We start from the raw sequence: 26,941 nt of genomic DNA, 5'->3' as shown, positions 1-26,941 counted from the left end.
TATACTGGCGCGAAGTGGCGTGGCGTGGCGTGGCGTGGCGTCTTTTGTGGGGAAAAGGGGAAGGGGGGGAGGGGAAGGGGGGGAAAGGGGAAGGGGATGGGAGGGGGGAATGGTATGTGTAGGTGATTGATTGATTGATGGGTTGATCACTTGCGTTTGCTGCGTGCCTTGTATATTGTAAGGAAGCAAGGAAGGGGGGGAAGGAAGGTATGTCACACTAGACTATTCATCCATCCATTCCGTAGCAGTCTTGTACCTTACCTTACCTTACCTTACCTTACCTACCTACATCTCCAGGTAGTCAACCGGAAGGAAGCAAAAAAATTGGCTAAGAAGAGAGAGAAAGAGAGAGAGGTGATGTAGAGGCAGATGTGGATAGGGGGTAATTAGATAGCATGTAAACCAGCCAGCAAACAAGCAAGCAAGCAAGCGTTTCATTTCTTTTCTCCTGTTTCCTGTTTTTATTTCATTATGCTTCGTTTGCTGTCCGTGATGTTGATGTGATGTGATGTGATGTTTATCGTCATCATGGTATTGGTATTTCTTTCTGCTAGCTAGCTACCTAGGTAGCTTCGGTTCGTATATCATGTCATGTCATGTTCATGCTTATGATCTGTCCATCTGTCTGTCTGTCTGTCTGTCTGTCTGTCTGTCTGTCTGTTTGTTTGGCTAGTTGGGATTGGTCTCTCTCCCATCCGACCAGTCCCCTGAAATAAAGAGAAGTAAAAAAGGAATGCAAAGGAAAAGCAGAGTACATGAATGTGGTATCTAACGTAACAACGTAACGTATCAAATGCAAAAACGCACTCCCCTCTCCCCTCTCTCCCCACGACATCACTACCTACAACCTACTCCTCCCATCCTCCCCCTCTTCCCCTCCTTGCTGCTGTTGTATCCACGGGATCCGCGCCGCGTTACTCGGATGGTACAGCAGCGCCCCGATATCATGCACGAAAAGGGGGTACAGCAATTCCGTGATCTTTTCTTGGTTGGCGAGGGCGAGGGCGCGATCGTATGGGATCCTGAGGTTGGGTGTTAGGAATAGTTGCCCCGGGTGAGAGAGCGAGAAGAGGGGGGTTAATTGCGAAGGGGGAGGGGAAAGAAAGGGGGAGAAATTACCATACGCCTTTTAGATGCATAGGCCCGACCTTGACGACAGTCTTTTGCTTCTCGGCTTTTAGGATGCCGTCGCGGCGGCCGCGGGTCATTTGGGCGACGTTGAGGAGTTTGGTACCGTTTATCATGTGGTTATCTGGTGGGGGAGGGGGGTTAGAAGGGGGTGGGATTTAACTGAGGTAGATTGGATTGGACTGTTTGGAGAGTCGTTTGGGGATGTGATAATTGAACTTAGACTGAAGCTCAATGTGAGGGTATATAGGTAATGGGAGATGGGAGACGAAAGCGCGGGGGCGGGGTACGAGAGAGAAAAGGGGGCTCGCCTTCGCGCCGCGCAACACAGATCCCATTCACATCTACCTGATAGCAAAGACCGCCCTCCTCCTCAAAGATACTGGTAGTGAGGCGCGGGCGCATGCCAGGCGGGGCGATCTGGCCGGTGGTGTCCATGGCTCGGGGAGGCGCATAGTAGGGAGTCGGAGGGTAATAGAGGTTGTGGTTCTGGTTGTGGCTGTGGTCGTAGGGCGACGGAGGCGGATAGGGGAGGTAAGGCTGCGAGCCGAAGAGGTGCCGAGGCTCGTCGGGCATGGGATAGGAGGACGACGGAGGGCTGGCGGGGTGGTGCATCTGGTGTATTTGGTGCATCTGGGGCATCGAGGGGAGGAGCATGGCGGAGGAGGGAGCGTGGAGATCGGGGTAGACGTGCTCCATGGTGGAGAGGAGCTGAGATACTGGTTAGCTATGGATAGAGCGGAGGGGGTGGGGTTTAAGAGGGGGGATATACTTCTCCCGTTTGTGCCGAGAGAATGGCTGAGTGATGGAACGTTTGATTCGGGGATGATCAGTGATAGACAAATTGGTGGAGAGAAGAGACAACACAGGTTTGGCGATGGGCGGTGATGGAGATGGAGATGTTGAGGTTGGTGGTTGTGGTTGTGGTGGGAGTTGTGATGGTGATAGCAATAGGCGACACTGACGCGCGATGGCCAATTATCCGAGGGGGACGGGGAGGAGCGGCGGAAGAGAGGAGAGGAGAGGAGAGGGGAGGGGAGGGGAGGGGAGGGGAGGAGCGGAGAGGAGAGGGGAGGAGGAAATTGAGAGAGGGGAGGGGAGGGGAGGGGAGGGGAGGAGAGGAGAGAGAAGCAATCCGAGTGGTGGGGGGAGAAGTGAGCAAGCAACAGCCTTGTATTGCCGACGCCTGGGAGGAACAATACCGGGTTCTGGCTCTTTCACCAGGGACAAACATATAATCATAAACCACAAGGGCTCCGCTCTTCAACGGCCTTCTTTTCTTGAACGGCTTGTTGGACGGTTCTTGAATCAACTATAATAAGGTAATAGAATGGGCTCTTATCTCTTCTTCCTCTCCCTTCCGCCTCTCCTCTTCTCTTTACTATCCAGAACCCGGACCTTGTCTGATCAGATCATGCCCCACTAAGTAGGGACTGGCTATAGTCTATCTATAATAATCTATATCCGTATCTAGGTATTTTTATATATATAGCCATAAGGTAAGCACGAGAGCAAGAATGACCAACATGAACCGATGCCCTCACTTGAGAGTCCGAGTCTTGTCCGTACCGCACCGTACCTTGCCAATTACCTTAATGCCAATCCCCTTGACAAAATACTCCGTAGACTGCAATCCTCCCTGTAGATGATCCGGTATTGGCTGCGAAGCGACTATCGTTGACCGCCCGCGCCAAAGTTCCCCCCCCCAAACCCCACCAAACACATGATCTTCTAAATATTCCAAACATTTACTCCGCATACCTTCTCCCTTCACACGATCCAAGTAGACCGCATCTCACCACCTCTCGACCTCCCATGGCCAACCCCATTTGAAGATCCTTTGACGCCCCCCAATCATGGCCTCCAATCCCACAGCGACCCTGACCACCCTCCTCCGGGGCGCCACAATCGAGGATCACGACGAGGTCCTCAAAGCCTCCAATGCAGTCTTGAAATCCTCGAAAACCAATCTCGATGCCCTGCACACCCGGGTCGTAGCTCTCATCAAGCTCGACCGCTACGGCGATGCTCTCCGCGCGCTTGACGATGGAGGAGACCGGCTGGCTGAGCGCTGCGTTCTCGAGAAGGCATACGCCCTATATAAAACCGGGCAGCTCGCAGAAGCCGAAAAGCTGGCCCGGGGAACAGACAAGAGGAGCTTGAAGCATGTCGCTGCGCAGGTTGCCTACCGTGCGGAGAAGTTCGAGGATGCGGCCCGGATTTACAAGGAGTTGAGCGCGCAGCCGGCAGGGGTGGAGGGAGAAGAGAACGATTTGAGAATCAACAGCGCGGCAGTCGACGCGCAGTTGGAGTGGCAGGGAAACGGTGATAGGATTGAAGAGAGCAGAAAGAAGCCAGGGAGGGAAGATTTGGAGGCCTTTGAGACATCCTACAATGCTGCCTGTGGGTGCATTGCTAGGGGGGAGTTGAATGCGGGGAGTGTCTTGCTTAAGAGAGCCAGGGATTTGTGTGAGGCGCTGGATGAGTTAAGTGACGAGGAGAAGAGGGCGGAGGTCCTGCCCATCATGATTCAACAGGCGTACGTCTTCACGAAGCTGGGGAGGTTGGAGGAGGCCGAGGCCCTGCACAAGATGATCAATATTGCCGAGTATGAGTTGGAATTTCCCCCTTCCTCGCTCCTACTAATTCTCATAGTGTCCCTGAACCACCTACAAGAGCAATTGCGCAAAACAATGTGTTGGCAGCCTCGACCAAGAACGAGAACCCGTTCATGACACAACGCCTCTTCGATTCAGTGCCGAAGTTATCACCTACGGCGAAGCACTTCAAGCACCAGGCGAGCATCTTACGACGGAACAGATATGTCATTGACATACAGTCATTAAAGTATTCAGGGGTAGCTCATTCGACCTCCTCTATTATCTCAGAGTCCCCATCGCCTACGATATCCCCATTTGTCACAACCCTATCCGTTCTCAACGCCGCAGCCCACGCTCACGGGGAGACTGGAAAGGCCAGTTTGAAACAGATCCTCCCCCTCTTAGAAAAGCGGCCCAACGACGTCGGGCTCCTCCTCACAATCATCCAACTCTACATCCTAACCAATAACCCGGGCCCAGCCATCAGCCTCCTCGAGACATTCTTCAAGCGTCTCGAAGAATCCACCGAACCTACTAACATCGACGTCCGCTTCGCCCCCGGCCTCGTCGCCGTCGCCGTCTCCCTCTACCGACTCGCCGGACGCAAAACAGCCATCAAGGCAGAATTAGCCAAAGCAGCATCCCACTGGCGTCGCAAATCCAAACTTTCCCCGCCTCTCCTCCGCGCCGCTGGCATCTCCCTCCTCGAATCATCAAAATCCGAAGATCTCTCCGCCGCGGGAGAGATCTTTAGCAGTCTGCGAAACCATGACCCAAGCGACCGCATGGCCATCGCCGGCTTCGTCGCCTCAACCGCGTCGAGCGCCTACGCCAAGGTCGCTCCCGACCTCGACAAGCTAACGCCCGTCTCCCGCCTCGTGACCGGAATCGACGCCGCAGCCCTCGAAGACGCCGGCGTCCCCACGCTCCCCTCACCCGCCATCCCCGTCGCGAGCCGGAAGCGCGCCGCCGAAGCAGAGAAAGAGAAAGAACAACAACAGCAGCCAGCGAAGAAGCGGAAGATCCGCAAGGGCAAGATGCCCAAGGATTTCGTGGAGGGCAAGCAGATGGACCCCGAGAGGTGGCTACCGCTTCGGGATCGGAGCACGTATAAGCCGAAGGGAAGGAAGGGGAAGAAGAAGGCGATGGAGTTGACACAGGGTGGGGTGGTGAAGGAGGAGGAGAGTTTGGAGTTGGCGGGTGGCGCGGGGACGGTGAAGGTAGAGAAGGCGGGGGGTGGAGGTGGAGGGGGAGGGGCGAAGTCGAAGAAGAAGAAGGGGAAGAAGTAGTAGGAGAAAGAGGAGGCAGGCTTCTTGATTACTGCCCGAGCATGTCATGGAGTGGTTGTGACATGAACTGGTTTCATCGGTTTCATCACATTGCACACCCACACAATGCAATCGAGGAATCCATAGCAATACAATACAATTTATATCGCACCTCGTTCTTTCTACCTATGCATGCATCACAACCGTCCAGAAAATCATGACATGCCATCTACCAAATCAAAAGGCCGGGGGTACTTGCCCGTCCCTACCTATACAACACATAAAAACGCCCCCTCCCTAAGCAAGAAAGCTCTGCTGATCAAGCCTCGTCATCTTTTAGTGTACAGACCAAAAGAGAAAAAAAATCAAATCGCCCAACAAAAAGACTTTTCGTCTGTGTGAAACCGCCCCCCCTAGTACCAAGCTACGCCATGCGGAAAGAACGATGTAAGGAGTGTCGCTAAGTCGATAACTGTTCAAGGAAATAGTGTGTAAAGGTTTTTACGTCGTGGGTGATGCTTCAAGCACTGATCACGGTCTGACGAGCGGGGCTTGGTAGCCGCTCAATCTCGACGTCGTGTCGAGGCCTATGCATCTCAGCTCGCTCGGTGCTGTCGGTAATCAGGTCGCTGAATCTAGTCTCTACTGGTGAATTGGACGCTTCAGGCGTGTAGAACATTGCTTGCCTGCTGCTGGTGCTCAATCGGCGCAGGCCCTCCTCGTCACCGTCGTCATCATCTTCAACTGGGGGAAGCGGTGTACGTCTGCCCTCCGAGAAACTGACGGCGGCCTCGCTATCATCACCGTCTGACGCCGTAGTGGCAGGAACGCTCAAACCATTTGGAGAGAGTCTCCCATGCAAGTCCCTGAAGTTCATAGCAGTCGTTGTGTTCGCGGTTGCTGCTGAACCATGACGTTCATGGTGTTCGACGGCTTGCGAAAGAACAGAATGAAAGTCGTCATCCACTGTTGTGGTCGAAACGACATCTAAACCATCTTTACGGGTCTGCTTCCGGAGACGCAGGCGCTCTTCTGGCGACATGTTTTGGAGCTCTGACCCGAAAGTGATAACGGATGCTTTCTTGCCGTGGACAACAAAGCTACCCGTACCTCGGGATAGAACATCCTCATTAGCTTCTTCCGACATCCCATTGCTGGACATCGAGCCCCTCCCTTTACGGCTTCGGCTATGGGTTGGCACGTGAGCCTCTCGGAGGGTTCGCTGAAGACTGAGGCGAATCTTTCGACGATCCGACTTCTCTTTTTCAAAGGCTTTATCTTTACTCTCATCATTTTCTAGACCAGTGCCTGGTCGTTTGCCGTCTTGCATTTTGTCCAAATCGGCAAGACCTGCTTGCTCAAGGATTGCTTGCTCTGCGGCATCAATGTGAGTGATCGACGGACGTCGTTGTGCCTCGTTCGTGATATCGGGGTTTAAACCGGATCGTGATGTGGTTGGAGCCAAGTGAGGACTCGAGTGAGCTACGCTAGATAACGAGGTCTTCCGAACACCGCGGTTCTCGAATCCTAAATGTGGAAGCTCCCATGAAGCTTCGGCTTTGTGGAAGCTCGAAGAGCTGGAGAGCGATGGGGTCGGGAAGATTTCCTCTGTTCCATGATCCTTTTCAAGTTGAGGTGTCGTCGCCTGGGCCGATGTTGAAGGCCGCGGGCCCGAGGCCAAAGGTGGAGAGAGTGTATTACGTTGAGGGGACGGACTGCTCGCTTTGGAATCCAAACGAGTGACAGAGGCGTGATCTGGTGGAGGGACTTCGGTGGGAGTTTCGGTTCGCATTGTATTGTTCTCCTCTTCCAAGTCCATCATTAGGATATCTTTGTGACACCTTAACCGCCATATCTCCATTCGCCCCCATTTGAGTTGGGCTGACATACGGGCGGCCGCAGATAGGACTTGCTCTCGTGTCTTTTCCTGGATCGGGGCCAATATCTGTAAGTGGCGAGCATTCCTTAGCTGTGCATCAAGCTGTTTCTCTGCAACAGCAAGTTTCTCCTCGGCTTCCGCAATCTTTTGCAGCATAATTTCTCGACGAGCCGCAAGAATTTCTTGTGCCATCTTAGGATCAATCTTCCCGCTGACGATAGTAACCTCTCCAGTAGGCGTCTGCACAGATTTCGTCGTTTCGTCGTTGCTTTCTAGTCGTCTGATGCCACGCGCGCGTTGGCCCTCATAGTTACCCCCGACCACTCCTCGCATGCGAACTCCTGAAGTTCGGAAAGCTGCTGCGTAGTTGAGTTTTGCGAGCCAGTCATTCATTTCATCCTCGTTGTCAGCTAAGAACGTTTCCTCGAAACCTCCATGGCGAACGAAGATGAAGGCATTCTTGTGCTTCTTATAGGTCGAGTCTACAAGTGCAACGGCATCGTCAGTTGACATAAGCGCATCAGGCTTGAATTGCTCAAGCGGGGGCTTGAAGATGACGGGGGTTCCATCATGGCCTTGTTTGATATGAGTTTCATGTTGGTGCATCAAGTTCTTGATCCAAGCTGTATTACGGAAGAAATAAAGCTGGGCTCCGGTGAGAATCGCTCCCCACTCCTGCCATGGGGATCTGGTCTTCTTCTTCTTGGCATCCTTACGCCAAAGGAGGCCGACCTTCGTAATCTTGATATCGACAATACCGGGACCCGCTTCCTCCGGGTTGGTGGCTGTCTGTTCGGACATGAAAGCGTCGGGCCGTGATCTTGCTGAGATGATTTGCAGGATACCCGTCCTGAAGAACGTTTTTTGCAGATTCTGGAGATTGAGCGAAGGAGCCGTGCCAAGATAGCTGTAATGTTCTTCCAAATGCATCACATCCTTGAGATTCGGTCTCAATGTATCCAGCTTACTATCAATGATGAGAGTATAAGGATCGACTGGTTCTTTGGATGGTCGCTTCGTTGGGTCCACATTCGCAAACTTGGACCTCTTCTTCACCTTATGTGGTATGATTCGCTCCCCATTGATATCGAGATCATCCTCGACATGAATGAATGGTGTATAGGAAATGTTGTCGTAGAAGCATTCCAGGATCTCGTCGAAGATCCCCTCGCCACGGGTATTCTTTATGTAATCTGGCTTTTGCATCTTGTGTTTGTTGTTCTTATTGAACACATCCGTGTGCAGGATAAGGAGTGAGAAGGCAATGAAGTAAGCTTGGTCTGGAGAGGCATATATTCCAGGGTTGCATTCGTGATATCTATTCGCGAATCCCTGGAGACAACGATCGATATGTTGAGTTTCTTTTGGCAACTCGACCTCCATCAATAATTTCCTAATGGCCATATCCATGGGATCACCAAAGAAGCCAAACCCTCGCATATAGCTCCGAAGAACAGCCTGTGAGAAGGGGTCATTGCCTTTGGATAGCACACTCGCAACGACGCCTCTGCTGACAGCTTCCTCGAGGCGAACAAGATACTTTGCAGGTGTATCGTCTTCGTGTCGTTCCGGAAGAACGATCGGCTCCCTAGTAAGCTGCACTGAGTTGTGCTTCGATGCGTTGGACCCAGGAGTCGCAGCCCCGGAGCCTTGCCGAGGTAGTGGGGGCTGCTCCGATATCTGACGCAACCGGTAGGACAGACCAAAGAGATCACCAAAGCTTTTCCTTCCTGTAGAAGTAGACGTTCGCGCTGATGGCAAGGTGGGGGTGGGCAATGGTTCTTCACTTGGGACATTTCGCAAAGAGCGCAAAGAGCTCAAGGTGGATGATCTACCACGCATGCCAAGCCTTGAAGGCCTTGGGGAAGAATTAGTAGAAGCACTGGAATCATGTCGCAATATTGGCACGCCAGTAGAAAGTTTTGTTGAAGAAGGGCGAACTGGGGAGGGTAGAGGGGTAGCGAATTCATGTGCTTCCACGTCCTCTGTGGATGTGGAGGGTGACTGTAAAGACTGCGAAGGAGATGCAGCCCCCGGACTAACAACTGAACTGTTTGCAGAGCTGTGTGCAGGTTCCAGAGGGGGAGCCAATAATTGAGAGTCTAAGTTGTTGGATTTTTGAGGGAGGTGCGATAGATCAAATAACGGGGCTGTTTTCTTGCGTCGAGGGAGACGGAAGAAGGTAGTGGTTGTCTGAACAGTATGTGTGGTCGTCGTAGTTGTTGCATAGACTCCATGGTCTCCTGAACTAGCATCTGATCTTGAAGACTCGGAGAGTCGATTGACAGGTATAGCTAATGCAGAAGAACCTTCGTCACCGTATGCAGGAGGACCACCAGGCTGGGTCGCCGGCCTATCGGGCTCATCAAACGTAACCCTACTTCTGCTACCGGATGGGCCAGCCTCCGACATGGTCATTCTTCGTTCCTTCTTCTCATTGTCCGTCACAGGTAATGCCTCGTTTCCATGATCATCAGCCGAAGGCTTTCCGCGCCCAGGAAGCCGCACTCTCGATCTCTTCCTCGCCGCGCGTGGTTGAGGCATGTCCATTGTAGGAGCAGTCGTGATGATCTCTGGAGCTATAGCTTTATTGTTAGATTGTGATACATATGAGCGGGGCAACAAAGGCACCTACGACGTGGAACAGGAGGGGCAGACTCGGCCTGCAGTCGAGCCCTTGTTGACAGCTGCGAATCTGAGGCGATACGGGATCTCAGCATGGTAAAACGACGCGGTTTTGTAGATTCTTCCTGAATCGGCGGAGAGTCTGGACGCTCCTCAGACCGAGTAACATCTTCGACCGAGCTTCCTGCTGTCGAAGGAGTCCCAGATGCAGCTGTTGACGGAGTCAGGAAATCTGCAGGCTGCGGTCTTCGCGGGATCTGCTCGCTGGCCCTGCTACCCATGAAGCCGAGTTTGCTTGTTGAGTCGGCCGAGTAGAAGCTATGCCGTCGGATACCGCCATTGCTGGGAGTATCTCTGCGGCGCAACAGGCCTGTTATGTCGGGCATGGCTGGAATGAAAGTGTGAAGTCATTGATCGGACTCCAAAGCAGGGCTGGCGAAAGGGGCTAATTGAGCGCGGGGATAGTGCTGTTGCGGGAGTAATGGTACAGTAGAATCGATTCTCATAGCCAAGGTCTAGGATTCGGAGCTGTAGGGGATGGAGAAGCGGGTGAGGATATCAGGGAATGGCGGCGCGGGCTCAGGAGTTTGGGAGGGGGGGGAGAAACGAGGGACTGGGTAACGAGGCGGATTGTGGAGGAACAGGGACGGCTTCGTCCTGTTTTTAGATCACGAACGATCCCATGGCAATCCGAGGCGTCCCTTCGTATCGGATGAAGATATGTTTGGGGGGAGGGAATGAATGGAGGTGAATGGAAATGAATGGAGTCGAATAGAGAAGACGATGGGGGGGGAGGGAGTTGTGGGAGGGAGTGGATGTGCACCTGAGGCTCCAGTGATGCCAAGCGCAGCTACGACGTACGACGACAGCAACGTATTACGACGTATTACAGGATGGTATTAGAGGAAATACCCACCAGATTACGGTATTGTATGGGTATTATGGGTATTATGGGGTATTACGGGGTATTACGCGTACCTGGGTGGTATTTATTTATATATTTATATCAGCGGCGCGACCGTTTCCACCCCGCCCCGCCGACCGGTACCAGCGACGGGATCCATGACACTGCTCCCAGCCATCGCAAAAGAACAGTCCAGCCACACAGTTATGAGGAAGGGAGAAAAAGAAAAAGAAAGGAAAAAAGAAAAAGAAAAAGAAAAAGAAAATAATTAATGATAACGCAGAAACAATAATCCGCCCACATGCTATTCAAGGATTAAGGGATATGTAAGTTGCATGTACGTGACATGTCCGACTCCTTGGTACACTGTTCCAGCCTTATGGCCCCGCCTAGGCTCCACCCCATGTTCCAAGAACTGCCCATGGTCCTCTGGAAGAATCCCGAAATCCTAATCCTGCCACTGTAAGGTATCTTGCCATCCTGCTAAACACTAAACACTACTGTGTCCTCCTATAGGTACTGTGCGGGTACTGCCTCTCGACCCAGGAGGCTCATGCTACTGACTATGCAGCCCTCCTTCAACGCTTCCTTTCTTCTTCCTCTTCTGCTTCTTCTCGTCTGGGCTCCGCTCCAACTTCACGTCGTCGCCGCTCCCTCGACCTCGGGTACACCCGATAAGCTGAACAGCCAGTTCCCCCCGCCCCAGCCTCAGCCATGGAAGCTTCGCAACATATTCCCGCAGGTGGCCTGGCTGAGGGACACCGCCGTGGAGAAGGTGTTTGGCTTGCCACCAAAACCCGCCAAGGCCGACTTTGACGCCTCTCTCTCGCGTTCATCCTCCCAACTTCCGTCCACACTGCTGGCCAAATATGGCGGAGAGGTGGTCCTCCGATTCAATCTTAGTACTCCATATGAAGAGCGGATGTTAGCAGAGGCTGCGGATACCCTATTTCTGGACGTGTGGGAGTTTACAAGCAATTGGGCCGATATCCGCCTCAGAGAGGAGGATGTGAGTTCCGCCCTTATCACTCCACTCCCATCATCTGTCCAGAATCACCTTTGACCAATCTTCCCAGGTACCATCACTCCTTGGGTTACTCCCCGACTCTTTACAAAAGGCATATTCACATCTTATGCCGGATCTGGCAAAGACCATCTACCAATCTTACCCCTCTGTGCCCTCTTCGGAGCCGTCATTTCCACCGACCCATGCACACGCCTTTACACCTTCATTGAAGACCTCAGATGGAGTTGACAATATATTCTTCCGAGATTACCAACCCTTGTCGGTTATCGTGCCATGGATGCGTCTCATGGCGTCCATGTTCACCACCCATGTGCGAATGATCAATATTGGTACAACATATGAGGGACGAGATATTCCTGCCCTCCGAATTGGGGTATCCCCTAGCCTCCCCCAAGAGCCTTCGGAGCCTCGCAAGACCATCCTTATATCTGGAGGTCTACACGCTCGAGAGTGGATATCAGTAAGCACTGTGACATATATCGCCTGGAGTCTGATCACTTCATATGGCAAGTTCCCGGGAATAACTAAACTTCTACAAGAGTTCGATTTTGTGATGATCCCTACCATCAACCCCGACGGTTATGTGTATACTTGGGAGAATGATCGCCTGTGGCGGAAGAACCGTCAGCAAACGAGCCTTAGATTTTGCCGCGGCCTTGATTTAGACAGGGCGTTCGGATTTGAATGGGATGGCAACACAATGAACCCCAATCCATGTTCGGAAAGCTACCCCGGTGAGGAAGCTTTCCAGGCTGTAGAGTCACATAGATTGGCTGAATGGGCCAAGAACGAGACCGAAAACAATGGCGTCAACTTTGTCGGCTTCCTTGACCTCCATTCTTACTCGCAGAAGGTGTTATACCCGTACTCCTATTCGTGCAGTGCCGACCCACCCAGTTTGGAAAATCTGGAAGAACTAGGAATGGGACTGGCCAAAGCTATCAGGATATCTTGTGGGGAGCAATACGGCGTTGCCTCTGCATGCGAGGGCGCCATCCCATCACAATTCGCGGCCACCGGTGGGTTCTCACGAATGGAGACAGGAGGCGGCTCAGCGATCGATTGGTTCTATCATGAACTGCGCGTCCGGTACAGCTACCAGATCAAGTTAAGGGATACTGGAAGCTATGGGTTTTTATTGCCAAAGGAGAACATCGTCCCCACAGGCGAGGAGGCTTTCAATGCGGTTAAGTATTTTGGGGATTTCCTTCTGGGGAACAAAGGCATCGAAACTAATCTCCTGGATGAGCTACATCAAGGGGTTTTGGATTTGACGACTTCAAACGATGATGAGGCTGAGCCAATGACCGAGGAGGAAGTTGAGTTTGAGGACGAAGATATCAACTGGGAGCTAAAGCGGAGGAGGAGGTAATGTTTTAACTCCTGGTTGTGTACTTTTTAAGGTGTTGAAGGGAATTCTATACCAGGATGAACGGCAAAGGGACGGCGTAATATAGGATAACGTAATTTGTATGAATCTGACTTCAAAAACCGTAAAACAAGTCCCGCAAGACTTGGGATGTAAAAGAGATGGATGAGTGGAATCCTCCCAGTAATTGAGGGCGCAGCGAGCCTGGATGCGGCCCGCCCCCGCAACCGAGGGATCAGAAGAAGCCGTCAAAAACGGCACGAAAAGAAAGATCCGAGATGAAGATAAAAATGACAAAAACAGTAAAAACGTACGACTATACCGTACGCAACATCTCTCATTTTCAGGGGCAAAGAGGAAATAGGCAAGAAAAAAAAAGACAACTTTGATTTCCGGTACCGGGAATCGAACCCGGGGCTCTCCGGTTCTCTGACTGCACATTTGAATGTGGTCATGAAAGCGGAGTATGTTAACCCCTACACTATACCGGATGATTTGTGTGATTTGTTGAGAGAACTTCCACCAACTGCGGTATTCAATTACGGACCCGCGTTCAGTTGAACAAACCTTGCCTTACTACTACCCGGATACATTCATTCTATATCTGGTTCCTAGAATAACAATCTACAACGTTCATTTCAAAATCTTATAGTTACGAGAACTCGGGTTGGCTTCAATACACCCCACGAGATGCTGTTTACAGAGCTGACCTCCTAAAACCTGATTGGCTGAATAAAAGCTAGGGTATGTCTAGGTACCAGACGTGAGAGCGGGGAGATGTCCTGTATGTACATGGCTCGTGAAAGGGCGGGAGGCAACACTCCTCCACTCCCCCAGACATGCAACATCAAATGCAATTGGTCTCCAAGACCGATGATCCCCTTACCCCACATGTAAGCTGTGCATTTCATCATCCAGGCCGTGGATGAGAGCCCCTGCTCAACAAGCTCAAGTTCCCGCTATATAACACGGGGTTTCCTCCAAATATCAGACCACTCGAGTCGAGAGTTTGAGACCTCGATCGATCCCTCTTACGATCCAAACATCCAGAGTCCTGAACTGCTGCAGCAGCTATGGCCCCCGAACCATACAAGATCTCCGTCCCCCAGGCACAAGTGGACAGCCTGAAGACCAAACTATCCCAGGCCCAATTTCCAGACGAACTCGAGGGCGCGCAGTGGGATCTGGGAGTCCCGCTTGCGGATGTGAAGAGGCTGACCAAAACATGGGAGGACTGGGACTGGCGGCAAACCGAGGATAAGCTGAACCAGCTCCCGCAGTACCATACCGCTGTGCAAGTTGACGGGTTCGACCAGCTGGACATCCATTTCGTATGGCAGAAGAGCGAGGTAGAGAATGCCATCCCGCTGCTCTTTGTCCATGGCTGCAAGTACCTCTCCTCATATCACCGAGGCCCCATCGTTGACCTCTAGCTATTTATTGCAGGGCCCGGCTCCTTCATCGAAGTCATGCATATCCTCCCTCTGCTGGCCGCGCCCGGCGGGCCCGCCTTCCACATCGTGGCGCCCTCGCTGCCCAACTACGGCTTCAGCAGCGGCGTCAAGAAGCGCGGGTTCGCCGCCGCGCAGTACGCCGAGACATGTCACAAACTCATGCTCCAGCTGGGGTACGACCAGTACGTGACGCAGGGCGGCGACTGGGGGTTCTTCATCACGAGAGCCATCGGGCTGCTATACCCGCAGCACTGCAAAGCCTCCCACATCAACATGATCGGGGCCTCCCCGCCGCGCTTCTCCAAGCACCCGCTGCTGGCAGTCCAGCACGCGCTGACGCCCTACTCGGCGCAGGACAAAGCCGGCTTCCAGCGCACCGGCTGGTTCACCGCCGAGGGAAGCGGCTATTTCATGGTGCAGGCGACGAAGCCGCAGACGCTGGCCTACGCCTTGACCGACTCGCCCGTCGCCCTCCTGGCCTGGATCTACGAGAAGCTGCACGATTGGACCGACGCGTATCCGTGGACCGACGACGAGATCCTCACCTGGGTCAGCATCTACCAGTTCAGCCGTGCGGGGCCGGGTGCCGCCCACCGTATCTACTACGAGATCCAGCACACGAAGCCCGGCCCCGGGGCCGTGACAAGACAGCGTATAATAGAGTATATCGGCGGCGTGAAGTTGGGGCTCGGTAATCTCTCCCTCAAACCCCCCCGCCCCCCCACAAAAGGTTATGTACCCATCTATATCTGTTTGCTGATTGATTTGATCCCCTACAGCATATAACCCGAAAGAACTAAGCGTCCTCCCCAAGACCTGGGCCCGAACGCTCGGCGACGTGGTCTTTGAATCAGACAACGCTACCGGGGGGCATTTCTACGCAACTGAGCGGCCAGAGTGGCTTGCGCGAGACCTGAGGACCATGTTTGGAAAAGGGGGCGGAGCATACCGCGTCATCAAGGGCAAAAGCGGATATCCTGATGACCGAGCGAGATTGTGAGATGATTTATTGAAAAGAGCCTTTAAAATGACCCCCCCTCTTCTCCCCCTTTTCTTCTCCCCCTTTTCTTCCCCCCTTTTCATATTCTTCACTACCCCCCCCCCCTTTTTCCCCCTAAAAAATAGTCACGAATGAATGAGGAGCTAGAATGGCTAGTAATTACCTCCTTGGGAAGGCTGGGAAATCGTATTAGCTCATATCAATCAATTCTTTAATTCACGTTCTGTGGTCTTAGCAAGACGTGCGAAACTGTAAACTAGGTAGTTACCCCCACCCCTGGATTTCCTGTCCTGGTCACGTGTTTATAGCTCCTTGGATGATTTTAAGCTATGTACTTCAAGTTTAAGGATGAACTTACCTACCTAGCTCTGCTTTGGTAATTTGGAGGGGGCATGGAGAGATGGCTCATAGTTTCCGCATTCATTGAAAAAAAAGGTTTACCCCGTCAGCTTGACCAGTAGATATATAACGGACGCAGCGGGGAACATCAGCCCATTTCACATTTCAACCGATTCTAAAGGTCGAAGCAAGTATGGATATATAAAACGTATTACAATTTGGATTCAGCGAGCTAATATATCAGAGTGCTTATAAGCCATTAATGATCTTCTCCATCTCTGCTACATCCTTCGGTGTCGTCGTCAGATTCTCATAACCAGTTTTCGTGATCAAGACATTATCTGCGACTTTGTGTTAGAATATAAGGTTTATCAGGGGACAGGAGGAGGAGGGGGGGGATGTACCTTCGATACGCACGCCTCCAACGTCCCAATATTCGTTTAGGACAGAGGCGTCGATGTACTGAGAGTGAACTGGATCCTTGAGGTACGGCTCAATAATAAAGCGGCAGAAATAGATCTAATGTTATTGTTAGGAATTGACTGATAGGAAAGGGATGATGGGGAAGACAAACTCCGGGTTCAACGGTGATGATACTACCAGCAGGAAGCTTGCCCCTAACTCGTAGATACTTGAACATGGCATCCTTGTCCTCGTAGTTGGGATGTCCACCGGTGTCATGAGTATCCATTCCTAGATAATGACCTAGGCCGTGAGGGAAGAACGCTACGCTCGTTCGAGCTTCGAGGATATCTTCTTTCTTCCCTTTTAAGATTCCAAGAGCGTGTAAACCATCAATGGCTATTGCATGAGCTGTGAGATGGACGTCGTCCCAGACCACTCCCTCCTTGAGCATGTTGATGCAGACAGACTGCATCTGTAAGACTATGTCGTATATTGCCCTACTTTCCGGGGTGAATTTCCCTGATATGGGAAAAGTTCGGGTCTATGAATCAGGTTAGCATGTCCAAAGTCCTTATAAGAATTGGTAGCGGAGGGTACTGAGAGTCTTTCTCAAACAACCAGACAAAATAAGAAGCTCACTCACAATATCAGAAGCATAACAGTTGTACTCTGCACCTGCATCCAGCAGCAGATTGAGTTTCCCCTGCAGAGGAGCATCATTATTCATATAATGCAAAGTAGCCGCTGCCGTCCCACTCGCAACAATGGAATGATATGCCTGTTCCCTCGCTCCGTTCGAGATACTCTTCTCAATAAAAAGGCCCTCGAGCTCTCGTTCATTTTTAGCCTTCTTGACTGCCTTCATCACCGCCGTATGGCCAATCGTCGAGATTGCATTTGCCTTCATCGTAAGAGCAATCTCGTATTCGTCCTTCACCACCCTACACTCCTCGATCGCCTCCTTCAACAGCGTGAAGTCCTTATCCTCAAATTCTAGGAAGGAGACGTGGTCGGAGACTTGGCCGGCGATGGCCCATACGGTGCCTTTGGGGCCCGGGTGTGCGAGATATGGTGCTACCTCCTTGCTCGTCTGTACGCTGTCGACATCGTAGAGTTTCAGCGCTTCACTTTCGGAGACGGGGAGGCCAGACCACACCACGGACTCGGGGTCGATTGGTGGAATGAATAGGGTGCTCTTATCTGTTGCGATATCATACGCAAAGTAAGAGTCTGGGAGTGCACATCCTGTCAGATAGTAGAAGTATCTTCGTTGTCTAAGACGGCTCATTAGCTCTGCCATGCGCCAGGTGCGGGGATGCCGTACCGGAAAGGCATTGTCTCGTCGCTGTCCTCAATCATCTGCGTCTTTTGACCCTCGAGGTAGAGGACGCCAGTGGCATTTGGATTGGTCTTCCTGATATACTCAACCACTCTCCTAGCATGGGCTTTCGCGGGGTATTTCCCCGCCAGGACACTTTCGTACGCTGCCATCTTGCTCTCCTCAGTCCCTGATTTGTGAAACTTGGCTGCGGATGCCAACGACCGATGTGTATGTGAGAGGTTTATGCGTGATAATCGTGGCACTGATGCTGGAGATGTTGCAGTGGTACTTGCGAACAGAGTTTGTCTTATCGCCCGGGGTGTTCTGTGGAAGCTGATGCCCAAATCACTGGTTGTCCTGAAGTAGCGAAGTGGGGTTGCCACCGAATGCAGCCGAGTATGGGGTAGACATCTGCTTGAGGATAACATGAGACCTCCGAACGGGTTAATAAACTTGCACCGTCTGTCAACAATGGCACACAATTCGTGGATCTAGATCTAATGATCATCATGGACGTCCCCAACTGTCACGTGATAACCGATTGTCTGATAAGACGCTACGATTAGAGATTCAATAGGACGACTGTGCGTGCCAAAATCAATGAAAATCATATAATACGGGTCGATGGGCTCTAGAGCAAATGGGAGACTTAAAAACAAAATTGAGGATCTCGATGTAGTCTTTGTATCAATCATCGTCGCTGAGTACGCAAAGTAGTTGCTGGTGCTTCGCCCTGCAAAAGACAATTTATTCCAATATGTGACCCGTTTTGAACCACGCTCTTTGCCCATGCTGCCCGAGGTATGTAGTGCTAAATTCCCCCTTTCCAGACGCCTAAATCGTATCCAATACGGGACTTTCGCAGGTATCAAGATGTCCCTCCTATGCCAGATTCTAGCCCATAAAGCCGGTCCTATACCTTCTGACCCCTACACCTAAGCTCTCCTTGAATTTTTATTTTCCACTTTGCTGCGACGTTGCAGCCTGGAATTACACAACAGCGTTCAGCAGCATCTAACTCCCAGCGTTGCCGACGCTTGTGTCTTCTTCGACTGATTCCCGTCTCCGTTTTCCCCTGGTCAATACATCCAATTTCAACTCCACCACCGTTTCTTGAGCGGGGTTTGGCTTCGTCTTGCTCTTCAAAGGCAGTCTCGGGACGAAATTCATCGAACCCTGTAGAGAAGATATCTCCTTGAGGCTAATGGCATGTTGTAGAAGTATATCCTTGCTAGTCTTGAATTCAAAGTTGGTCAGAAAACAGAACCCGATCTCCAATCGCCCTAGCTCATTTTCACTGACACCTCCAACTCTTGCAAATCGCGAATGTGAATAGCTGAGATCCTCGTGGGCTTTCATAGCCACGCGAAGACCTGCCAATATCAGTCGGTGACAATTGCGACGGGTAACTGGAATGGCGCGTTCATCGACTGCTAGTCTGTGTATGTAAAAGCTTGTCGCAAGATAGACTGCCGTAGACATGGGGCAGAATTTGTGTATCCGCATAAGATAATCGTCCAGGGAGATCGCGGGCGGATGTTTCGAATAAAATTTGCGTGTGATGGCACTGTGCTGAACATTCAAGGGTTCGGCATTGTCCCCAATGATGATATATGGTTCCATGGGAGTTAGAGCAGGACTGGCCATCGGGGCTTTCCTCAAGGTCACCCCATCGATATCTTCCTCGCCCGGGCTCGAGTTTGACAGCATCGTCGAGCGCAGACTGGCCAGGTTTGTATATGAGTTGCTTTTCACAATGTTCTCTTTCTCCGCCTGCATGCCTCGCATATTAGGTGGTGTCGAGAACGCCGGAGGGGGGGTCGGAGGAACACTGGAAGCAATCGTCAGCAAAACATCGCGTTAGACAGGCCTAGATACCATACTCTCCCGTGATCCGGACTAATGCCTCGATTCCCCCGCATAACAGTTTCAGAGCCGTCACCGGGGTGAGTGTAAATACATCGAGGCTCGACGGCGAGGAGGGTGTTGTGTCGCCGTTGTCGCTGGGAGCTGCAAGGGTAAGACCCTTATCCGCAGAGGGACTTGGAGGTGGTGGTAAGACGAAGGTATCGGCAGAATCATGAATGGGCTCCAAACCCTCCACTGCGTTCATAGAGGCCATGGCGAATTATCCTTCACGTTTCAAGGCCCTGTTGACTCCCAGGAGCCACGGCCGTGGCGGCTTGATGGTGAATGCTTCTTCCTCCGTTGTCCAGAGGCGCATATTCTCGAATTGTCGAGAGTGCTCCAGGTCAGGAGACAGGAAGGACTTTTATTCAGTTCGACAGCTGGCTGCGGTGTGCGCGTAAGGGTCCTGGTGGGGTGGGGAGGGGCAAATAGTATTATAATAATAGCTGCAAGCCGCGGGCCTTTTCGCGGGTCTTTTCCAGGATGCGATACCAGTAGTCAGTTCTGCGTAATGGGTCGAGGCCGTCCGGACGTCAAAGGGGCCCTGGGTGAAGATCGAGGTGTTTATTAGTGAGGTGTCCTCTTGGTGGCAGAGAGTCGATTGATGAAGACGACTGGAAGTACATATTGAAAGGCTCTTAGGCAGCGCGGCCCAGCTCTGGAGCAAAGGGGTTTATATGTCTTGTTGCTTGTCGTAAGGTAGGTATAGTGCTGCCGAGGCAAAGAGGCAAAGAGGCAAAAGGGCCTAGAGACAACGCTGCGGTCAAACCACCTAGTGTGTTCAACGCCGCTGCCCAGGCCAGGCCGCTGGACCTCCAAAAGGATAATGATGGCTCGTCAGTCCCCATCAGGATTGGCCTTGGATAACAAATATGATACTGTACCCGGATTCGAGGCTACGCGGTCTGTTTGAACCGCCCTCAAAGGGTTCGATTTGAGGGCAGAGGAGGCTGCTGATAGTTCTGCAGGGCCCTGGTTCCTGAAATTGCAAAAGCACAAGCTTCGATCTGGTGGGCCGTGGCACAGAGGCCTAGGCAAGCCATGCACCGTGACAGTGTGGAGTAAGGTAGGTAGTGAGAGGGATCCGTGATTCCGTCTGGGTAATGCCCGGGGTAAAGGGTTATTGCGGAGGCGCCTCTTCGCTGATCTTGCCGTACGCCGTGTGATCCTGACAGGAAAGAATTATCAACAACTATTACTTCGCCAGAGGTAATGATGCTCTTTACGATACCGGCTTGGAGTTGTGAAGAGGAGAGATGTTATCTCCTCAAAGAAGAAGAGGGGAGTGGCCCCATTTATGTTTTCCAACTTCCAAGATTCCAAGAGATCAGGAATCCGGTCTAGTAATCTACCTGCGTAGTTTCTCTAGGTATTCGCTGCAATCACTGCCCCTTTCATATCCCTGGCTTTCTCTTCTTCGTCCTGGTTCGCTGCTTGTACACCAAAGCATGGGTCTCCAGCTTTTCCCTCGTCATATCAAGCTTCTTGAGACCTCCAATTCCCCATGTCTGGTGGCAAACTGTGCTTGCAAGGTGCAGTAGCCTTTGCACATCTGCAGCCCTACACGCAGCCGTGCTGTTTCCAGCCATCAGCATTACGTTCTTGTGGGCCGTCGAGGCTTCACATCCATTTCGGTCTCTCGGGAGTAATAATACGTCAGGTAGGTAGGTTCTCTAAACACTCGCGGCGGCTTGCTGCCGCTTTTCACCAAAGGAAGCCACTGGAAAATTGCCTTACGACTATTGTACAGTAACCTAGCAAAACTTTTTACACAAGGAAGCTCAACCCTTGAGTTGAGTTGGATTGTCTGACCTCACTCAAATGTGTTGGGGGGCTTTTCAAGAGTAATTGCTTGCTCACTGGCTGACGCTCTGCACTTGGCTCGATAAGACAACTGCTGCCAAACATAGTTTGAAGCCCCGTCAAGAACGACATGGCATTCAAAACATCAAGCAGGTACAGAGCACAGCAGCTCCGCTGTATGTTCGTCATCGAAATCCCCGAGACCCCCAACTCCAGACTCCATTTCCACTTCCTCTACAGCTGCATCTATTTTTCAACCAAATATGCTTGCTATTCCCTCTCATGCATTCGGGTATGATCATGTATATGAAAGCGCTAATATTTCAAATGCGGGCCGGTCAAACCTGGTTTAATCCTTCCAGCGATTCAGGAATCTCTGCATATCGTCGGTAGGTTGTGACGCAGCTGGAGCCTATCTAGAGTTAGACTGCTTTCATAGAAAGGATACAGTTCCCTTACCGAGTTGGGATGACTAGCAACGGAGAATGTTTGGGCTTGGGTGACAGTAGTCGAGATAGTCGGCAAAGGTAAATATGTAGTGGCCAAGACAACCGAGGAGGTCGAGTACAAAGGTTTTGTGTTGGTAGCAGTGATCTTGGTGCCAGGAACTGGCTGCATAGGAGCGTATCTCGTCGGGCCAGTTTGTAGATTAAATGGGGTTCCATATACGCCATCCTCGACCGCTGTTGTTCCAGCAGCAGGAGCAGCAGCAGCGACATTATTCACAGCTGGCGGCCCAGCGGTGCCAGTTACACCCTCAAGCGCAGTTTGTACTTCTGGAGTAAAGACACCCGTCATTCCGGTGAGGGTAAATCGGTCGGAATATACACGAAGCGTTCCTCCTGCCGTCGCGGTAGCGATCATTCCCAGGAAGCTGCACACGTTACATCAGTAAATGAAATCCCAGGATATGGGGCTGTGGCTCTCACTATGCATTCTTAGGAGTTTCTCCTCCTATACCGGGGGAGATGGTGGCAGTTATCGTGTTGCCGGAGGTGAAAGTACCATCAGTTGCCAGGTTCTCTAGTTGGACGGGCGAGGCATTCGACCCAGTAAATAGAAACAGTTGGTAGGAACTGAGATCAGATATCGAGGGCGCAGCTCCAGCATCTGTCCAAGTAACGGTGATGGCTCCCGCTGGCAGCGATGCGCCGGCTGCTGGTACTGTGAATTTGGGCTCGGCGAACACGAAAGGGAGGGACACGAGGAGGGAGAGAAGGGCGGACGATGACCGCATCGTGACTGAGTTTGTGCGTATATGATCTATCTGCGAAACGAGTGACTTAGAAGTTGGAGGGAAAGGGTTCGAGACGCAAATTCGGTGGGGGAGTTGTTGATGTCCGTGAACAAAGTAACGTAACGAGGTCGTGACGATTTACCGTGGCGAGCGTTGGATGGGGCGTCCTTAGCAAATTATCATAGGTATCCAAAATAGAAACGTCGTCTGTAGAAGAAAGAGAACACCTTACTGTCAACTCACACGACATAAATTTAAGGTTATTATCATTCTACTTATTTTAGGTAGGCCCTAGGTATATGATATTATAATACTGTATTGGACCTTATAATACAGGTGGTACCTGGCACGAATATTTACCTTACACACCGCAGTAGACATATACGGAATCTTATTACCATTACCTGCTGGTGGGACCGCAACACCAAACAAGAGCGAATGCCTAGTTGTCAAGTCGTCATTGAAGTATATGTCTCGTCGTTGGCCTACCTGTATCATCTCTGTTTCTGTACTTTATTTCCCCTTAGACAGCCTTAGTCGTAAGTCAAGTACAATTGAATTGGTTGAATTGATTAATAACTCTATCTAGCTTCAAACTTGACTTCCGTCTTGGATTATCAGCAGGCCGTAGCATCATTTCTTCCTTAAGCTACCTCCTCTCTTCGTGCTGATGAGGAACATAGACGTTCAAGTCGACTATATGATTCCTCTGCATAGCGGTAGACATGCGGGTAAAGCCTGGGAATAATACGAAGTCTGGGATTGAGGCTTGAGTGTCCAAGATTGTTTGAATAGTAAAGAACCATTCTCATTGTAGAAGGTATTGCAGAGCTAATGTAAAACTTTAGAAGACGATATGTAAAGCAGACAAAAATAGCTCTTCTACCCTTTAAACGTACAAACCGATAGTAAAACCTAAGGTACCTTCGGCGACAATAATTAGCCTTTCTTGCATGCCAATTGGGGGGAAGAATTGGCGTTTCTTATTATAGGTACTATGTCTTAAGGTATGCCGTTATCGCCTATCAGCTCGACGGCTAGACACGGTTCTGGAAAACCCAAGAACTTTTTGTTGCATCATCTCACGGGGCGGGGCAGGAGTACTTGGTCCTTTACAAAGAATTCTCTTCTCCCTTTCAATCCTAGTCCTCGAGACACCATTCTACCTATTCTACCTAACCTCAAGATCTCATACTGTTGTTCTCGGCCCTGTTTCTGTTCTCTCTCTCATATCAACTGAGAAATGACCTCGACAATCAGCAAACCCGCCGTTCCCCCGGTCATGGCGCAATCAGCTACGGAGCTGATAGGAAATACGCCCTTGGTTCGTCTCAATAGGATTCCGCAGAGTCTAGGAATCGAGGCCGAAGTCTACGCCAAGGTCGAGCTCTTCAATGCTGGAGGGAGTGTGAAGGACCGGATTGCCCTGCGAATGATCGAGGAGGCTGAACGGTCCGGAAGGATAAAACCTGGAGATACCCTCATCGAGCCTACCAGTGGAAACACGTACGCATAGTCCACTATCTTTATTCAGCTCTTCTGACCTTTTATAGAGGTATTGGCCTTGCTCTGGTTGGGGCTATCAAAGGCTACAAGACCATCATTACTCTTCCAGAGAAAATGTCGCCTGAAAAGGTTGCAGTACTCCGAGCTCTAGGCGCCACAATTATTCGTACTCCAACTCAGGCGGCATTTGATTCTCCAGAATCCCATATTGGGGTTGCAAAGCGCCTACAACAGGAAATCCCCAATTCCCATATCTTGGATCAGTATGCCAACAAAGACAACCCTCTGGCACATGAATATGGTACGGCTGAAGAGATCTGGAGGCAGACAGATGGAAAGATCAAGGCAATTGTTGCGGGTGCTGGTACTGGTGGTACGATTACGGGTCTAGCCCGGGGTTTGAAAAAGCATAATCCCGATATCAAGGTCATAGCCGCAGATCCCTTTGGATCTATCCTCGCTCTACCCGAGAGTTTGAATTTAGAGCACGCCAATGAGCCATACAAGGTGGAGGGAATTGGTTATGATTTCATTCCTGATGTTCTGGACAGAAACGCAGTTGACAAATGGTATAAGACTGATGATCGAGAATCATTTGCTTTTGCTAGGAGACTCATTGCAGAGGAGGGTCTTCTGGTTGGTGGAAGCAGTGGAAGCGCGATTTCAGCAATGGTTAAAGGGGTGAAGGATCTAGGACTTGGAAAAGGCGACATAGTTGTTGTCATTCTACCAGACAGCATCCGCAGTTATCTAAGTAAATTCGCGGACGATGACTGGTTAGCTGCCAATGACCTCCTCCCCCCAACCCCGCCAAATACGTTACCCTCGTCTCCCGCTCAACCGCCGACTTCCAAAAAGGACCCATATTCAGGTGCGACCTTACGCTCTCTCAGGCTCAAGCCCGTTACGACTGTTCTATCAAACTCCCCTTGTTCGGATGCTATTGAGACAATGCGGGAGAAAGGATTCGACCAACTTCCAGTTCTCTCACCAACCGGTGGCAAACTTGTTGGCCTCGTGACTCTTGGGAATCTCTTGAGTTGGATCAGTCGTGGCCGCGCAACGGGCAAAAGTCCTGTCTCTGATGTCATGTTCGACTTCTCTTCAATCCCAGAGGTAGTCACCGATCCCAAAGACATGGGCAGTCTATCTAAGGTATCAAGAACGGATGGAGCAGAGGACAACAGTGATGGAAAGCAACAGAAGAAGCCAAAAAGAAAATTCATCGAGATCACAATGGACACGCCATTGTCGGCCTTGAGCAAGTTCTTCGAATGGAATAGCGCAGCCATCGTCACCGAGAAGGGAGGCATCGAGAACGGAGGCTTGCCAAAGCCAGTCGCAGTTGTTACGAAGGTTGACCTTCTGTCGTGGATGGTTAAGCAGACCAAGGTCTAGATTCGGAACCAAGCATTGTTATCTTTTGGCGCAAGGTGTATAGGTCGGTTGGTAGAGTAGATTCAACACCTACAGGATGGATGAGAATTAGATATTATAAGTGTCCACGCGCTTCAGAATGTCAGACTTTGGCGTCAAAGCTGGGAGCGGCTGCATTGCGAAATCAGTATAGATATTCAACTAATACCATGACGTTTCCAATATCCGATTCCTGTACTCGTGAATGTTGCAGAACCGTCATTATATTTGTGGCGGATGTTCCGGCAGTGTCGACGTCAATGTACCTACTGTACTTATTTACAACCCTCTCAAGGGAAAGTCGCGCAAAGAGCCTCCCCCTTGAATATTTCAACCTCACTGACCTACTTATAAACCATACTGATAACTTATTGAAATCTCATACCAGACAGCCAAAATGAGCGGTCTAAGAACCTATCGCAATTTTGATCTCAAAGATACCCCTCCCCTGACAGACAAAGTCGCCGTAGTAACAGGCGGTAACGCTGGGTTTGGGAGAGAAATCGTTGCGCAGCTTCTCAAACACGACATCTCGAAAGTCTATGTCCTAGCCCGCAGCCCCGAGAAATTTCAGCAGGCAATTGATTATTGGAAGGAGTTGCAAGTTCCCGAGGATCGAGTGGAATTCAGGAAATGCGATCTTAGTGATATCACGGTAGCCAAGAAGGTCGCGGATGATTTAATGCAGAAGTTGGACCGCTTAGACATGCTGATCAACAATGCCGGGAAGTGTTCCTGTTTAAGTTCTTATGTCGTCTATGACTGATGAAGAGATAGGTTCTCCACCGGTAAAAGATTATACACTCTCCCCGCAAGGAATTGAAACCATTTTCGCAGCTAATGTCGTTGGGGTATTCGTCTTGACCAACGTCCTCCTCCCAAAGCTTGAGAGCACAGCCGAGAAGCATGGTAACTCGAGGATTGTGGTGACTTCCTCCTCACTCCATATGGGATGTCAGGAGCTGGACCTTGATCTCACAATGTCCCCAACGCCCATCAAGAGCCCTGCTGCTCTAGATTCCTGTTGGCGATATGCGAGGAGGTAAGATTGACTATTTTACGAACCCAGGCTCAGTGCTCATTGTTGCTAGTAAGCTAGGGAACATCTTATTTACAAGAGAACTTGCAAGGCGCCTGGATAAGAGAGGATCGGCGAAGGTGTATGCAAATTGCTTCTTCCCAGGGAAGTAAGTCTATCCTCACATGCTTTCTTCTTCAATCCATCTTAACCTTCTCTTCCCATCTTTGCATGACGCCGTTCCCACAAGACACATTATGGAGGGAGCTAATAACCCATAGCATTCCGACGGAGGCCATGGATGTTTGGAAAGATCTTTTTGGCTCATTAGGCGGCACGGCTCTCAAAGAACTTTTCCAAATTATTGGCCAGTCGCCAATAGACGCTGCTGCGACAGCAATATATCTCGCGGCATCTCCAGAAGTAGAATCAAAGGACCAAAAAGGAAAATACTTTATCCCCATTGCCACTGAGGATGGTACTTCAAAGCTTGCTGAAGACAAGGATTTGGCAAGGAATCTGTGGTACTGGTGTGATGATAAAGCTACTAAGGGTAAGTAGATAGGAGCTTCCAAGAGCCATAGAAGTTTGACTGAAACAATTATAGCTCTTGGAAAGGGGTGGCCAGATGGCCCGAGCACACCTAACTAGACAGGTTTAATATTGTAGAAGATGATGGTTTAGGGGAGAGAATTTCTTCTTTTTGTTTTTTGGGGGGGGGGGGGGGGGGGGAA

The 26,941-nt window shown here is 50.9% G+C and overlaps 10 protein-coding genes across 10 annotated transcripts; 5 read left to right on the top strand and 5 right to left on the bottom strand.

Annotated features, from left to right (window-relative positions):
* Positions 1-841: 841 nt before the first annotated feature.
* Positions 842-1,827, bottom strand: M430DRAFT_47391 (hypothetical protein; the record flags this gene model as incomplete). The annotated part of the gene is made up of 3 exons (XM_024867922.1): positions 842-1,022; positions 1,120-1,252; positions 1,440-1,827. 3 exons carry the CDS (start codon positions 1,825-1,827, stop codon positions 842-844), a joined length of 702 nt encoding a protein of 233 aa, XP_024725911.1.
* Positions 1,828-2,874: 1,047 nt separating this feature from the next.
* Positions 2,875-5,241, top strand: M430DRAFT_39025 (hypothetical protein). The gene is made up of 2 exons (XM_024867289.1): positions 2,875-3,736; positions 3,784-5,241. Exons 1-2 carry the CDS (start codon positions 2,985-2,987, stop codon positions 5,015-5,017), a joined length of 1,986 nt encoding a protein of 661 aa, XP_024725910.1. The 5' UTR covers positions 2,875-2,984; the 3' UTR covers positions 5,018-5,241.
* Positions 5,242-5,516: 275 nt separating this feature from the next.
* On the bottom strand, positions 5,517-9,886 carry M430DRAFT_24721 (hypothetical protein; the record flags this gene model as incomplete). Its single annotated transcript, XM_024865122.1, has 2 exons — positions 5,517-9,454; positions 9,511-9,886. The coding sequence occupies 2 exons, from the start codon at positions 9,884-9,886 to the stop codon at positions 5,517-5,519; spliced, it is 4,314 nt and encodes a 1,437-aa protein (XP_024725909.1).
* A 1,083-nt stretch (positions 9,887-10,969) lies between these two features.
* Positions 10,970-12,803, top strand: M430DRAFT_93116 (hypothetical protein; the record flags this gene model as incomplete). The annotated part of the gene is made up of 2 exons (XM_024869759.1): positions 10,970-11,413; positions 11,481-12,803. 2 exons carry the CDS (start codon positions 10,970-10,972, stop codon positions 12,801-12,803), a joined length of 1,767 nt encoding a protein of 588 aa, XP_024725908.1.
* A 627-nt stretch (positions 12,804-13,430) lies between these two features.
* Positions 13,431-15,254, top strand: M430DRAFT_63506 (hypothetical protein; the record flags this gene model as incomplete). Its single annotated transcript, XM_024869059.1, has 3 exons — positions 13,431-14,186; positions 14,247-14,945; positions 15,034-15,254. Exons 1-3 carry the CDS (start codon positions 13,874-13,876, stop codon positions 15,252-15,254), a joined length of 1,233 nt encoding a protein of 410 aa, XP_024725907.1. The 5' UTR covers positions 13,431-13,873.
* A 588-nt stretch (positions 15,255-15,842) lies between these two features.
* Positions 15,843-17,489, bottom strand: M430DRAFT_47386 (hypothetical protein; the record flags this gene model as incomplete). Its single annotated transcript, XM_024867921.1, has 5 exons — positions 15,843-15,934; positions 15,998-16,112; positions 16,168-16,539; positions 16,642-17,272; positions 17,323-17,489. 5 exons carry the CDS (start codon positions 17,487-17,489, stop codon positions 15,843-15,845), a joined length of 1,377 nt encoding a protein of 458 aa, XP_024725906.1.
* An 844-nt stretch (positions 17,490-18,333) lies between these two features.
* On the bottom strand, positions 18,334-19,432 carry M430DRAFT_93125 (hypothetical protein; the record flags this gene model as incomplete). The annotated part of the gene is made up of 2 exons (XM_024869760.1): positions 18,334-19,150; positions 19,203-19,432. 2 exons carry the CDS (start codon positions 19,430-19,432, stop codon positions 18,334-18,336), a joined length of 1,047 nt encoding a protein of 348 aa, XP_024725905.1.
* A 1,947-nt stretch (positions 19,433-21,379) lies between these two features.
* M430DRAFT_94257 (hypothetical protein) lies at positions 21,380-22,267 on the bottom strand (the record flags this gene model as incomplete). Its single annotated transcript, XM_024869829.1, has 3 exons — positions 21,380-21,442; positions 21,490-21,904; positions 21,960-22,267. 3 exons carry the CDS (start codon positions 22,265-22,267, stop codon positions 21,380-21,382), a joined length of 786 nt encoding a protein of 261 aa, XP_024725904.1.
* A 1,090-nt stretch (positions 22,268-23,357) lies between these two features.
* Positions 23,358-25,368, top strand: M430DRAFT_114023 (hypothetical protein). The gene is made up of 2 exons (XM_024861541.1): positions 23,358-23,773; positions 23,821-25,368. Exons 1-2 carry the CDS (start codon positions 23,511-23,513, stop codon positions 25,169-25,171), a joined length of 1,614 nt encoding a protein of 537 aa, XP_024725903.1. The 5' UTR covers positions 23,358-23,510; the 3' UTR covers positions 25,172-25,368.
* A 149-nt stretch (positions 25,369-25,517) lies between these two features.
* Positions 25,518-26,923, top strand: M430DRAFT_114022 (hypothetical protein). Its single transcript, XM_024861540.1, has 5 exons — positions 25,518-25,914; positions 25,967-26,231; positions 26,281-26,376; positions 26,489-26,760; positions 26,815-26,923. Exons 1-5 carry the CDS (start codon positions 25,587-25,589, stop codon positions 26,856-26,858), a joined length of 1,005 nt encoding a protein of 334 aa, XP_024725902.1. The 5' UTR covers positions 25,518-25,586; the 3' UTR covers positions 26,859-26,923.
* The last annotated feature ends 18 nt before the right edge of the window (positions 26,924-26,941 follow it).

This window comes from Amorphotheca resinae (genome assembly GCF_003019875.1).
Source record: "Amorphotheca resinae ATCC 22711 unplaced genomic scaffold M430scaffold_1, whole genome shotgun sequence".
Lineage (NCBI taxonomy): Eukaryota > Fungi > Ascomycota > Leotiomycetes > Helotiales > Amorphothecaceae > Amorphotheca > Amorphotheca resinae.
Note: the sequence above shows the minus strand (reverse complement) of the source record. Positions and strands in the feature narration are given on the sequence as shown.